This window comes from Chiroxiphia lanceolata, chromosome 8 (genome assembly GCF_009829145.1).
Source record: "Chiroxiphia lanceolata isolate bChiLan1 chromosome 8, bChiLan1.pri, whole genome shotgun sequence".
In the NCBI taxonomy this organism is placed as follows: Eukaryota; Metazoa; Chordata; class Aves; order Passeriformes; family Pipridae; genus Chiroxiphia; species Chiroxiphia lanceolata.
The window spans coordinates 1,742,137-1,757,183 of NC_045644.1; the positions used below are offsets into that span (position 1 = coordinate 1,742,137).

At 40.0% G+C, this 15,047-nt stretch overlaps 1 protein-coding gene across 1 annotated transcript in view; it reads left to right on the forward strand.

The window, feature by feature from the left end:
- Positions 1 to 13,301, forward strand: part of SEC23IP (SEC23 interacting protein) — a 24,531-nt gene extending 11,230 nt beyond the window's left edge. Inside the window, exons 9-19 of the mRNA XM_032694661.1 lie at positions 424 to 632; positions 1,233 to 1,351; positions 1,911 to 2,081; positions 2,463 to 2,558; positions 2,738 to 2,941; positions 3,603 to 3,758; positions 4,404 to 4,506; positions 5,867 to 6,052; positions 7,004 to 7,166; positions 9,052 to 9,152; positions 11,681 to 13,301. Of these exons, the coding sequence (XP_032550552.1) occupies positions 424 to 632; positions 1,233 to 1,351; positions 1,911 to 2,081; positions 2,463 to 2,558; positions 2,738 to 2,941; positions 3,603 to 3,758; positions 4,404 to 4,506; positions 5,867 to 6,052; positions 7,004 to 7,166; positions 9,052 to 9,133 (1,489 nt within the window). The 3' untranslated portion in view covers positions 9,134 to 9,152; positions 11,681 to 13,301. The remainder of the gene's footprint in view (positions 1 to 423; positions 633 to 1,232; positions 1,352 to 1,910; positions 2,082 to 2,462; positions 2,559 to 2,737; positions 2,942 to 3,602; positions 3,759 to 4,403; positions 4,507 to 5,866; positions 6,053 to 7,003; positions 7,167 to 9,051; positions 9,153 to 11,680) is intronic.
- The last annotated feature ends 1,746 nt before the right edge of the window (positions 13,302 to 15,047 follow it).

The following is a 15,047-nucleotide window of genomic DNA, read 5'->3' on the forward strand; positions in this document are numbered from 1 at the left end:
GGCAGTCTCAATTCTCCAGCAATTCCATTGCAGCTATCTCAGCTCCAGGCAGGCAGATGGGGATGCCAAGCTTTTTCTTCTGGTTCTATGATTCTAATTTTACATGCAATCTGCTCACAAAACTTCCCTGTAGCAGTGTTGGAATAGAAAAGAGATTATTTCAGGCATCTCTTCAGCCTGGAGAGCAAAAAGGGAGCTGTATCTTTCTCGAATATGTACAATCAACAGGTAGTACTAATGTATGAATATACAAGGCCAGAAATCTGTGTTTTTTAAAAAAAAATGTTTTTAGAGACACTTTCTGTAGAATTTACATTGCAGTTCTAAGTGAGGTGACATTACCTGTCGCTTCAAAAGTTAAGGAAGTCCTTATCTGTGTTTCTTTAAAGGCGTTCGAGACTTTTAATGGTTTTGTGTTACCAGGAACATAAAGAAAATCACTCTGCCGAGCATCGGGCGCCTGCGGCACTTCACCAACGAAACGCTCCTGGACATCCTGTTCTACAACAGCCCCACCTACTGCCAGACCATCGTGGATAAAGTCGGCCTGGAAATGAACCGTCTGTACGCGCTCTTCATGAGCCGCAACCCCGACTTCAAAGGAGGAGTCTCTGTGGCTGGGCACAGCTTAGGTGATTGTTTTAGGGCTGGTTGGGATAAACCAGCATTCCTTCCTTAAGCATAAGGCTCCAATGAGCTGCTAGCTGAGTAACAAACACCTCCCAGGAGCTGAGTTTATCAGGCTTTGAGGGAAAATTAGTACTTCATGCATGAGTACATTCTCCCCCTCTCTTCTTGAAGACTTAGTATCTAATTTGCATTTAAAAGCTGACAGCTTATCTGGTGTCTTGTTAGGTGGGTGATTTCTGTGTCTCAGAACCCCCACTTAGTTAAATTACGCTCATTTTTTGGAAGATAGAATAAGTGTTATAATGACATATTGACACGCTGGTTTGGGCTGGAACTTTTCCTCCAGCTTGGCAAGCAGTCTCAGGTGTTTAAGGAAAGATAATTTAATCATGGCAACTACATAAAGCATGAATGGAGGTGGGGGGGGAAAGGGCTTGCTTTTAGCTGAGAGAAATTATGTTCAAATTAATAGGTATTTTATTTTAATTCAGCCGTGTTTTTTGACCAATCTATTTGATGTTATTACATATAAATCTTCCTTGAGATTTAGGGACAGGAATACCTGGCATTTTTCCCAAGTCAACTTTAATTCCTGTTTCCAGGTTCCTTAATTCTCTTTGACATATTGTCTAACCAGAAGGACTTGGCTTCATCAGTAAATTCTGGGCCCTTCTCTACTGTTAATGGGACTGTAAAGGATGTGGCTGTTCATGATAAACAGGTAATTTGCTACTAGTCTTTCCAGCCCAATAGAGCTGAGATTTTCAGCAATTTTTTTCTTAACTTTTCAGAATTTATAGCTGAAACATGGTTGTGGGTTCTGATAGTACGTTTGAACCTGTTCATGGAATTTGCAGTTTTATAAATCCTGTCAGTTCTCAGGAAAAACTGTTTGCATCTTGCTCAAGTTCCAAGTGGGCTGGTAATGGGATTTGATCATGAACATCAGCTTTGACCCTTGTGAACTGTATCTAACTGGTGGGGGAGGTGTGTGAGAGGGAAAGAATCTGTCTGTGCTCAGGGTAGAAATGCTGACCAGTTGTTTGATGAATAAAAGGAAGTATTTTTAAGTGTCAGAAAGCCTAACAAAACTTTTGTCTCTCTTAGTAGTTTTTAAATATTTCTTTTGCTGGTCTCTTATTAGAGGAAAATGGATGTATATTTACAGAGCTTGCATGATAATGTTTTTAAGAGAAAGGAATTCCACTTGGTTTGGCTTGCTGCACGTCGATTTTTCACTATTAGAGGATGTGATTCTGGTTCTGTGCTGTTTTGTTAAGATGACTGAAGATACCAGTTCCTTGGGCTCCTCAATTGCCACATCTGGTGATGACCTTTGTGAGCCTGAGATGGATGAGGATGTTCCCACTTTGCAGAAGACTCTGGAGATGCTGAGTTTGTCGGAATATGTGAGCACGTTTGAGAAGGAGCGGATGGACATGGAGTCTCTGGTACAACAATGCTCACTTGGCTTCTGGGCACTGCCCAGGGGATGGGCTTTATGGCTGGGGTTTGTTGTTGTTGTTTTGTTCTGGTTTTCCTTTGAGTTCAGTGACCATGAGACATGAGAGCAGTTGCAAAGATAAGATGATCATGCATGACTTCAAGACTAAGTGTTAGGTGACTCTTATCCTTTTTTCTAGGTCTAGTTGCGTCCCCCCAGTTTTTTTAAAGCACTTTGTTTCATGTCTTCTTAATTTTTTATATTTTCTATAGCTTTATAAAATGACTTAGCAAATTCAGAAGTCATTGCCAGTAAGAAATTACGTGTGTTACTAGAAAAGTTATAAAGTGTGCTTTTGATTGTGTGTGTTTGGTGTTTGTTTCTTTAGCTCATGTGTACAGTTGATGACCTGAAGGAAATGGGGATACCTCTTGGACCAAGAAAGAAAATAGCTAATTTTGTGAAAGACAGAGCAGCCAAGCAGGTAAATACATTTTTCAGGAATGAAATAAAACATGATCAGGCAAATGTAACCGACTTCCTTGCTGTGGAGTAGCTTCTGTTCTTGAACACTCTTTTTAACATCCTGGATATATTAAAGAAATTTTGACAACTGTGAAATAAACTTTTGTTTTGCCCTAACTTTGAAACTTTTCTCAAAAGGAACAGAAGAAAGCAATAGCAGAAAAGAAAGCAGTGCTGGCTGCCACACTCCAAACTCAGGAAGACACCCAGAAAGCAAAAGAGTCAGTTCCTTCTGTCTCCTCTCCAGAGGCTGGTCAGCATTTAAAGAGGAAACTCCCAGTTGGTGCATCTGTGTCTTCTGTGAACATTGACTATGAGTATTTTGAAGTTGGAACTGGCCAGGTGAGACTACATCCATTTAAATGATTTGGACAAATCCTGTCCTTTTTTTGTTTTTCTGTTTGTGTGGAGTTTTTTTTTAAATATTTATGACTTTGGGCTACCTCCCTTTGTTGTTATACAAAAATGATGTTTACATAGAACTTCACCCTTTGGTGGGAAGGGAGGGGCTGGGAGGGTGGGTTAGATTGCTGAAAAGCAAAACTTTTTATAACAAGGTTGTCACTACAGTTGAGTTATAATTCCAGCAGTGAGTGAGCTGTAAACACGGTTCTGTGCCAGAAGCAGAACTGTGTGAATGACAGAAGATTGAGTGACATCAGATTAAATGCCTCTGTGGCTTTACAGTTAACATGGTTGCCTAAATTGATCCAGTTATGCTGTTATATTTAAGGTTTACCTCAAACTAAACTTAAAAACTTCCTTGTTTAAATTTTTTTTTACTTTTTTTTTTCCCCTTAAAAACCCACTTTAATATTATGGTATCAATATGCACTAGTACTATGGTATTAGTATGGAACAGGGCAATGCAGCTGAAGCTTCCTGGAAGTACTGTGAGCATGTGGTTGATTTAATACAGAACTTGCTTTTTCCTTCCTGGCTAAGCATTATATGACTTAGCTGGCAGTTCTGAGACATTCTGTGTCTGATTTCTGTCTGCCAGGTTTCTGTGGTTTACAGTGCATTGGACTTTGAACCAGATATTTTCTTTGCTCTGGGTTCTCCCATTGGTGTGTTCCTCACTGTGAGGGGTGTGGAGAAGATTGATGAAAACTACAGGCTTCCTACCTGCAAGGGATTCTTCAATATCTATCACCCAGTGAGTGAACAGAGCTTTTGAGATCTGATTTTAGCTGATGCTGGTGACAAAAAATAGAATATGAAGTTTTAACTTCTGAGCACAACACCTCTTGTTCCCTTACGTACAGTTCCCAAAACACAACCCCCCCCCCGTCCCATCTGAAATATTTATTCCACATATTTGTAATCTTTACTGCAAAAGTGAAATATGTCTGGCTGTAGGTTCCATACCTATAGAGTTGGTTTGAAAATATTTGCCTTGTTTCTTATCAGAGCTAAGGAACTTTTTTTTTCCCGTTAATTTCAAGCCACTCTACAGATTTTTGTGCAGTGTTTGTGTTTTTACATTCAGTGCTTTTGTCTTGTGTCATCTTGTTTGACAATTCAACAGTGACATGTTGATAGAGATCATCAAAGTACAAGAAAATCTTGCTGTTGTGTTTCCTCATTAGAATCTCTGTCTGTAGAACAAGACTGAAGTAGTTAATGAATCTGCTTAATCTTATGATTAAACTGTCATAAACTAAGTTTCTGTAAATTCAGATAGTACAGAATTAAAAAATGGTTTTCTATTAATCATAAATAGGGATTTTTTTTTCACTGAAATGTGATAATTACAGTAATTTCTAAGATAACTAAATGTCAATGTGTTGTTTCTCAACAGCTTGATCCAGTAGCTTACAGGTTAGAACCAATGATCATTGAAGACATGGATTTAAAACCAGTTCTCATTCCACATCATAAAGGCAGGAAAAGACTTCATCTGGGTAAAAAGAAAACTTATTTCATATGGATCTCATTTTTCTTATTTCCTCATTTGATGCATTAGAGTTTTATAAAATTTTAAGACTAATGAATGTTCCTGGATATCTGACACCTTGTTTCTCCTGAACATCAGAGGTGATTCCACCCAGTCCCATAAGCTGGGCATTCCCAATTTCATTCAGAAGTAATAATCATCATTCCTCCAGATCTGAGCTTCTCGTTACCAAAGTTCCATTTAAAAATTGCTGCACATTTCTTGTTCACCTTCATTTCTAAGATGCTGTCAAACAGACACTAAATTTATTGGTTTCTCTTACTTTGCCCCTACTGTGACCCCCATGATGTGTTTAACCAGTGTCTGTCCAGGATTGCAAACCTGGAGGAAAAGGTGTTTCTGCAGCCATTGGGCAGGGACTGGATTATGTTGCTCACAGGTACCCACCAGACCAAGGTGCTCTGGTTAAATTTTGCACACCTAATAAGGAAAGTCAGTTTTGCTGTTCAGTTGACAAGATTTCTGCTGTACAAGTTCATAGAGCCCCCCTAAACATCTCCAGGCACTCAGGTGGAGCTGTTCTGCACCATCTGTACCATTAGAATGGTGCTTTAGAGTGAGTCTGCTTTCCTAGACTAGACAAGACACTTGTTAAGGAATGTTGCAGTTTACAACTCTCCAAAAGTCTGTATAGCAAAGGAGAAAATAGAAAATTAAGGTCTGTTCCTTTTTACCCCGTTTTTTTTTGCTTAGATGTAGGTGAATGTTCCATGAATAGTCACGAGCCTTGATCCAACAGATCCGTGGAGTCATAAGCAGATATTGTAAAGAACTCTCCTTCATCCAGCATTTCCCACCAGTGTGAATGTCAGATTGTTACTGGGGACACAATTCCTGAGCTGTAGCAGAATTACAGGCCAGAGCTGAGGGACTGTTTCTGCAAATTCACTGACACTGCAAGAGACAGTGGCAGCTCTTCTGGTCTCTTCTGCTGTGCTGGAGTTTGAAATTAGTCTCTCTCTACCCTTCATTTAGTGTAGGGTGTGAGGAATGATTGTGGGGGGTGGTGCAGCTATTCATGTCATTTATGTGGACCCTTCTGCATTTGGAGACTGTTGGACTGTTTCCTGTGCTACTAGGTTTTAACTCATCGACCCATTCAGTGAGAAATCAGTTGTGTATTAATTGCATTTCCCTTAATCTTTCTGAATGGAATAGAGAAGCAAGAAACACACATTCATGACACAGCAGGCCTGTTTCTCCTGGGAATTGAGATGTTTGTTGAACAGGGTTTCATCACTCTGGTTTTAGGCTGTAATTTTAAATCCTTCTATATTGAGATTTTCTTGTTGTTTTTTGTTTTTCAGAACTGAAAGACTCCCTGTCTCGTATGGGCTCTGATCTGAAACAGGGCTTTATCAGCTCTTTGAAGAGTGCATGGCAGACCCTTAATGAATTTGCCCGTGCCCACACATCTTCAACTCAGCTGCAAGCAGAGCTGGAGAAAGTAGCCAACCAAATTAAAGAGGAAGAAGAAAAGCAAGTAGTAGAAGGTATGTGGACACATTATTGTTTTACCTCTAGCTTACTGAGCTCAAATTAATTGAAGCTTGAGTATCCCAGTGACTGTTTGCTATTGATTTTCCTGACCCTGTTAAAGAGCCCTTTCTGCTAAGCACCAGAGCTGCTCTGTCACTCCCTCCCTCAGCTGGAAGGGGGAGAGAAAATCCAATGAAAGGTTTGTGGGTTGAACTCAGAACAGGGAGAGGTCACTCAGCTGTTGTTGTCACGGGCAGAACACACTCCACTTGAGAAAACTGCTTTAATTTGCACATTCTTTCAACTTTCTGTTAGAATGGCAGGTTTCTAGATCAGGTTTCTAAATCAGGTGTGTTTTCTTTCAGGGCAAATCAGTATGAATAAATCTTTCTGTGATTTATTCTCGAGTAGTTTTCTGCTGAGTTTTTTGGGAGGAGCTTAGAAGCATTTAGATGTGTTCTTTAACAGAATAAAAATAAGTTTAACTCAGGTGTAAACACTACCCTTAATGATAGCAAGGGCAGGATTACCAGTTGTGAATTACCTGTGTGTGTTTAGTAATGCTCTTTGTCTATTCTTTGAAAGACAAATCACTCCTCTTAGTGTGAATTGAGGATAGTGATTGACACTGTGCAGGAGAGATGTAAAAATATGTCAGGTTATTCACTCATAGAATGACTGGATCTGTGTATGTATAAAACAGTGGGGTTTGTTCTGAAAATTGCTCAGCTACTACTTTGCATGAGGCCTTTTTCAAACAAAGTATTTAAACTGTTATGAAAGAAAGAAGCCTATGATTCCAGTCACCTTTCTGAATTGTGCAGTTCTGGCCAGTTCTGGTGGTTGTTATTGTCTTTTCTCAATCTCTTGGAAATTTTAGCAGGGAAAATGGGTGATATTTCTTGATTATAGTCAAGCAGGCTGTGCTTGGAAATAGTTTAAACCTTAAACTCTTGTCATTTTAGCTGAGAAGATCACTGAAAGTCCAGAGCCTCCAAAAGATGAAGATTCCTCTGTGAAGGTCGGAATGCTGAATGGAGGGCGTCGGATTGATTATGTGCTCCAAGAGAAGCCAATAGAAAGCTTCAATGAATACCTCTTTGCTTTGCAGAGTCATTTGTGCTACTGGTAAGAGGAAATACTTGTGATCCTGTAAATATTGCTTGAGGTAAACAGTATATATGAATGTCCAGGAATGGCAGGATCATCTGATTTCAGAATTCTGTGTGAGTGCAGGGTGAACAAATCCATCATCTGTTTGTACTCAAGACATTGCATGCTGTTCTCTTGACCTCTGACACTCAAAACACACATTTTTAGCTACTATTATTTTCAAAACAAGGAGAGCTCTGTAAGCATTTTGACAACTGTAGTTTTTCAAATAAAACTCTTCATGAAGGAACTTTATTGGACTACAATATGCAGTAAAACTTAATTGCCATTTCATGTTGAAATGACATTGCTGGATGCTCTACTATCAAATATTAACAAAAAAAGAGGAAGAAAAAGGCACAGTGGAACTTCCTGTAAATTTGGGTGGTTGTGATTGACCACTTTTATGCAGTGGTTGCTTGTACACAGAAAGAACAATTTATAGAACAAGAAGCAGAGTTCGGTGTCATCATGTGGTCAGAGCTGTAGTGCAAAATTGCTTCCCTGGATTTGGATTTATTTTTTTTAGGGTGCTCAAATATCTCAAACAGAGAAAGATATCATTCCACTTACAGAAATAGTGACCTGTTGTATTATTAGCTGATAATTTTAGAAGCAGGCATTTTCCCCCGAGGTTAAAATGTGGCATTGAAAGCGTTTCCTGAAGGATCTTTATTAAATCCAATATCACTGACCCTGCCACAGCTCAGGAGCTGCCCGGGAAGGGATTCTGGAGGCTGCTGAGAGCACTGAGCTCTGTCCGGGTGACCCGCTGGTGGCAGTGCCGTGCCACAGGCTGGGTTAAAGGATGGACAATTCTTTTCCACAGGCTGGGTTAAAGGATGGCCAGTTCTTTTCCACAGGCTGGGTTAAAGGATGGCCAGTTCTTTTCCACAGGCTGGGTTAAAGGATGGCCAGTTCTTTTCCACAGGGTGGGTTAAAGGATGGCCAGTTCTTTTCCACAGGGTGGGTTAAAGGATGGCCAGTTCTTTTCCACAGGGTGGGTTAAAGGATGGCCAGTTCTTTTCCACAGGCTGGGTTGAAGGATGGCCAGTTCTTTTCCACAGGGTGGCAGCCGCTCACTGCCAGCTCTTCAAAAACTTGCTACACTTAGCTGGGTTTTGTCATTCAATTAGGGAAGATAAGCACGGTGAATAATGACCCAAATGAGAGAGCTCTTTTTTGGGTAATGGTGAGAAAAGCCTTAAATGAAACGCTGTGCCTGTTAAGAGAGAGCAGAGCTCCTGTGTTGATCCTTCTGCTTGTTTGTTTGCTGCTCATGTAACAGCAGAAACCATGTCTGTGCTTGATTATGGAAAATATTTGTAGTCCCTTAACTTGCATGTTTAACTCAGTACTGATGTTCTGTAAATTATGTTCCTCACATTTGGAGGATCACAGTCCTGAGCACCTTAATCTCCTTCGATGTCTCCCTCTGTCACTTATCTTAAAAAGCACAGGAAGCTGCCCTCATCTAACAACTCCCACAGCTTTGAAACTTTGTTAAAATTTAGGTGTTTAACTTTTTACAGTGCTTGTTATGTTTTTATGTTGATGATGTTTATATGTGTTTAAATAGCATTTTACAGATGAATCAGAAAATTTAAATTAAGATAGCCTGAAGGTTTGATTTTTGAAAATAGGAGGGAAAACAGCCACCTGGAAACATGGCACTTGAATTATATTAAACTTTAAATTATTTGAGAACTATCTTACATTTTAGTGGCAAGGAAGAGAGGAAGAAAGTCTGGACAAGTAGAATGTATTCTTTTTAGAGAGCTGAGATAGCATGAAATGACTTCAAGAATTAGAACATGGACCATATTGAACTAACTTTTTTTTTTTTTTTCATCTTTCCTAGGGGTTCTGAGGACACTGCCTTGCTGTTCCTCAAAGAGATATACAGGACTATGAATATCAATCCTGAGCAGCCACAGCATTGATGTCTAGAAACAGGAATTTGTAAGTTTGCTCCAGTATAACTTATGTACTGATATCAAATTCAGCTGCAGCTTAGATGTCTTGACTTTCCCTTTTTCCTCTGAAGTTTAAATTACAAGGCAGGCAGCCATAAAATGTCATTTTGATTGCAAAAACAATTTCTAGACTTGAATGCAGGGGGTGTCTTTGAGTTCTTTCCCTCTTCATTCCCAAAAGATATTTGGTGTTGGTAGTTTAGGTCTGGGATAATAACCATCAGTACAAATATGACCAAAGCATGATTTCTCTTTATCATGCTTCTCCCTCAGTTCATTTGTTCAGTGAATGTTCAAAACCAGGAAAACTTGGAAAAATTGGATCTGTTGAAACTTCATTTACATTGCAGTAGATTAAAGAACACCAACAGTGTTTCCACTTCTTTAATGTCCATATTGTTGAGCATGGGGCACATGTATGCCAGCAAAAAAGCTGCTTGTCTCCCAGGAAAGTGTTAAACACTGGTTTTGATAAATTACTGAATTATTTTTATTTTATTATCTTTGTATAGCTTAAGCATTTCAGAAGAACAAGGGAAATGACGTATCATGGAAGTTGGTTCACTTTGAAAAGAAATTAAATACACAGTATGGTTGAGTATCTGAGATAGAAATATTCTTGCAGGTATTTTTATTTTAAGATATGTGTTTCCTAACCAAGGATCTGTATTGTACCAGTTTGCATCACTAGACATTGTAGAAAAGAATATACTCTCTTTTGAGAGGCAAGGAGGAAATAATGTGCACCTTGCCTTTTTGGAATCATACAAAAAGAGAGTTTCTGATGTATTTCTCCATTTTCAGAAGAGCTGATAATGCCAAGCTACATAAATACCCAGCATGAAGAGAAATACTTGACATTTCAGAGGACTATTTGAGGCATCTTTCACTGCTACCATACAGTTTTAGTAGTCTTTTGTAACAGAATGCTTCTGATGGTCAGTTGATAGCATCTTTTTTTAAAATGAAATGTCAGGGCTGATCAAATGCATTTTTTAAAGCACAGGCAAGTGAAGGAAAAGGCACCATTTGGCTGCACGCTGTGCCAGTGGTGTGTCAGCTCTCACACTGGCTTAGCCAGTGTCTCAAGGCAGAGTTGCACAATTTTTTCCCTCCTTCTCTTTCTTTATGACCACTTTGGTTGAAATCATATGGAGCTTATTGTGAAGGAAAGGCCTTTGAGTCTCTTTGCAGGAGGGGAAGGGAACGTGGTGATTTATCTCTACAAAGCTGAAAGCAGTTTGTTGCTCAGCTTCAGCAGGCTCTGGGATAATTGTGTTTTATCACTGAGAACTGCACAGCTGGAGGAGGGTTTAGCAGGATGTCACAAAACAAAACATAACCAGGGAAGTCTGTAATTCCATTAGGAATTGCTCCGAAGGCCCCTCAGCACTCGGTTGACTGAGCAGTGTTTGAGGCTGGGATTCAGATAGCAGAGGCTTAAGTGGGAGGGCAGTAGGGCCCACTGGAGGCACTAAATGACAAGAGGTGTCCTGGGAATGCTGCACACTGGGAGACCAGGATCTTTTCCACAGGAGAAGAAGTGTCTTTCCATGCACTGTGTAAAATATTATCACATAAATCTGGAAGTACTGAAGTGGAAAATTCTCCCCCAGTGTTAGTCAGGTAGAGTTGGCATTGGTTTTTTTCTCTTTTCTGTTCTTTTAAGACTTTCAAATGTGAAGGTAATGGATTATCCAGCAGTGCCTATGACAGCAACATCCATTTCCCTACACAGGAGCAGATTATCTGAAGAAACAGCCTCTCTATTTGTGGGCTGCTCAAGGGGAAGAGTAAATGCCAGAGGAGCTCTGGGCTCCCTCATCATATTTTCCTATTAATTGATTGGAATGCTGAGACCTGACCACTTCCCTGCCTCTTGCTGTCCAGTTTAATTTCCTGGCTGCTGGTGCAGATCCCTTTAACTTCTTGGGGACTGTGGCAATTTTGGAGCAGGAGGAGCTGGGTGTTTGGTTTTATCTCTGATTGTTTTGTTTCTGAGGCAGGGATGGAGTTGGCCCTTTCTGGGGGTTGTTACCTTCTGAGTTTGACTTTTATTTTGTATCAGTGACTTGAATTAGCTCTTCTAGATCATCCTGGAGCTGGTCTTTGTGACACAGTAATACAGTGTTTCATGTAAACAGTGTATTAAAGCTTGGATGTGTAAATTATCACATCAGGGTTTTATCTCTATTTAGAGTAGGATAGTTTATTACCATAAGTTAAAGAATCTAATAGCCAATTAAAATGCACAGTGAATGACATCCTATTAGCAGCTGTTGTGAGCTTTTTCTGTTTGTAATTGTAATTGCCAATTTGTGTCCACAGAAAGTATATTTCAGAGGCTTATTACATTAAAAATTTGATTAAAAACGTGTATGGATTTTTAGATCTTTTCGAGTCCTCTTGAAATGGAATGTTGGCATGTTTAATTTTATTGGCACTGCTGCAGGAATAGAAAACTTGATATATTTCATATTTCCAATATGTCCATGTTCTTTTTTCTCTGCACAGCCACACCTGTTGCTCCCACAGACCTGGTGAAAAACTCTTTGGAAAACATCTGGTATTTTCATACTTACACATGACAGGATAAGCATCAGACTTCTTCTTTTCTGCCAGTGCAGAACTTGCTCAGATTCTACCTTCTTGTGTCACTTCAAGCAAACTTAAATTCCGAGGTGATCAGCACTGTCCATCAGGAGATGGATGGAATGACACAGTTATGATCCTAAATCAGTTTAATTGTACAGTTGCCAAGTATAAGGTGATCAGTGAAGAAGTTTATTTTGGCATGCAAATCATTGCTTCTCCTTCAGCTCTCCTGTCTCAGGTGGCTGTCAGACATGCTCTGCCTACCAAGGCAGCTTGTCCTCATTAAAAAGGACTTGGTGAGAAACAGCAATAATCTGTTTTTCTTGACACATTCGTTCGTCCACCTTCAAACTATAAAATGTGAACTGTAGTTATAACCATCTTGAATACAGATTACACAGTCCAGTTCATATTTACTAACAATTAGCAACCAGAATCATTTTCTTACTATTGTAAGTGTGATGGAGATTATTTTATAAAGACCTTTTTAAGCCTCTGTTAAGAGTTTTACTGTTGCTTTTATTTTTATAAGTAAAAATGAACTTTTGACTTTGAAAATGTTAGAAGTTTGTTACAACTAGTTCAGTGTTCACATATCCTGAAATGAAGAACAATTTAAAATAGCATTTTGATGTGATAATTACAGAATTAGAGACTATTCTGAGTTAATTAAGACTGCAGTTGGGAGAACTAAAATACTTACCTTGACCTTGCAGTCTCACATGTCAAAACAGTCAATGTAAATAGGATCCTGAAGCTTAGGGGTGCTGAACAATAATCTGGATCCAGACCTGCAATCCAGGCTCCATTTTTTGTACCAAAGTTGAAATGAATTGGGTGGTGTGTAATCCTTGGAATTCATGTCTCTGAATACTGAGCTGCTGTACCTTTCCTTGGGCTCCAAGTTACATACACATTGTGGCTTTTCTTAATATTGGTGATTTAACCTTACTACTGACTCTTTGCCTCTGTTCTTGCAGTAAATGAATTCTGAAATGCAGTATGTTTATTTTTTTTCCTTGATATGTGTAAAATACACATTATTGTGTATATAATTGGATGGCTGTAATTAAAAGTACCTTACTTCCAGTGGAGTTTACAACAGGGTTTTGTATTTCTTCACAGGAAATAGGTTGGAAGAGACCTCTGGAGAGGTTGCTCAGGGCAGGAGGGCTCAGGGCCTTGTTCAAGGCTGGAGATCCTTTGCTTTTCTGGGCCCTATTTTAAAGTTTGCTTTGGTTGCAAATTTTTTTTCTAATATAGAGTTGAAATTTGCCAGGTGGAGCTTGTATCTGTTGCCTCTTGTCCTTTCTCTGTGCATCTTCAAGAGTCAACTCTCTGTCTTCCCTTGTGCTCTCATGATTTTCCTGTTTGGCTTCTCCAGCCCAACCCCTTTCCGTGGCATCTCTTGCCTGCCATGGACTGTGTCCCCATGGGCATCTTGGACTTGCTTCAGTTATCAAAGTTCAGCTTGTTCTGGGAAGCAAGCTTGCCAAAGGAAGCTTTTTATCCAAAATATTAAATATATTTGTAAAATTAACCTCTGAAGATTAAGTTTTACAGTCTGTTTCATTAGTTGGAATACAAAATATATATATATATATGTATGTAAACAACAAAAACCCCACAACCACTGGCCTTATTTTCCTCTGAAGTATCATAGAGTGGAAGGTTATACACTTGTGTTTATCAGCTTTGTGCAACACTGAATAACCTGAGTCTCCTTAAACAGCATTTTTTTAAGGAGCTGCTGGGCTGTGAAGGATCCCCTGGGAGGGAACAGCAGCACCAAGGAACAGTAACATTTTATGGGGTGTCAGAAGTGCTGTTGCTTGGTGCACAGGAGGATGTTGCAGGTGAATGAGAACCATCTGGAGTGGAGGCATTGTTTTGGGAATATAGCATAAAAATCAGTTCTGGTTATAGAAACAACAAATTGTCTGCAGCTACAGTAACTAACCAGTGTTACATCTTAAAAGCATGGGGAAGTTCAGACATAAAAGAAGGAAAAATTATAGTGTAACCTGTAATTATATAAAACAAAAGAAAAATAAATGGAATTTATAGAGTGATTTTATATCTGCTATAGATTAATATATTACTTCCTCAGCAGAAATCATCCCAGTGTGCTGCAATAAAATATTAGGCAGGCCATATACAGCACAGCTTCCAATATATGCTGCCCTAGGCTTGCTGGCTTTTTATTTATTTTTGTAGGTACTGTGATGCACAATTAAGCAGATAATGCTAATTAAACTTTAATTGGTCAATCCATAAACAAAAATTAAAAGTTTTCCCTGTCATATTTTCATCTGCACTGAAGCGATTGTAAACATTTAAAAAAAAAAACCAAAAGAAGATCATCCAGAAGAGGTTTTTTTAAAATCAGATTTGCTCTGTCACCCACCTGTAGTGTCCTTGGGGAGATTTGGGTGTGGGCATTAACTCAGTGAAGATTTCCAGGTGAGAAGGGTCTGGGTTCTGCAGCCCTGGCCCTGCCTGTGCAGCAGCCACTGCTGCTGGTCCGGGGGGACAGGGCAGGCTCCAGCCAGGAGCAATCCCACAGGGAATGGAGCTGGACCAGGAGGCTCCTGAGTGCTCAGATACCCTGGGAGGGGCACGGAGAGAGTGCCAGTGTCACTTTGCACCATGTGCCAGCCCCTGGGGCAGGTGAGCTCTGCAGTGCTTAAACCATCCCTGGCACAGATCACACCCAGCACAGTGCAAAGACAAAACGCTGCCAGTTGCTCATAGAACTTGTGAGTAATTCTTGGTGCAAAGGAGGACATCAATCACACCCTGGGCGGCTCTGTAGCTTTCCTAAAGACATTTTGTCTGCCTTCCTGCTCCTGAAAACCTGCAGTGATGTCTGAGGACAGGGGGTTATCCTTACAGGCTACAGCTGCTGTAGGAGGACCTCCACCCACAGAAAACAGCTCAGCTGGGCCCTGATGAGCTGCTCTGATGCCACCTCTGTCCTGGGTCTGGTGCTCTGGTCCCTTCATTTCAGCAGCAGAGGTTGGCTGAGCTACTTAGATCAATGTTTCCTACAATTATCACATTCCTGCCAAGTGTTCTTTGGAGGATCCTCTGAGGGAGGTGCCTTCTCCCTGCGCTGCTCTGGCACAGCCCGACTTCCACTTTTGAGGTGGGAGAGAATCTCTGTGCCCTGATATGTGTCTGAAGACATCTATGAAGATCTGAAGACTTCTGACAATATAAGGTGCTTTGTTTGGTGAAAGTGTCAGGAAACAAGTGTCTTTACACTCCTTCTGTGAGGAGAGGG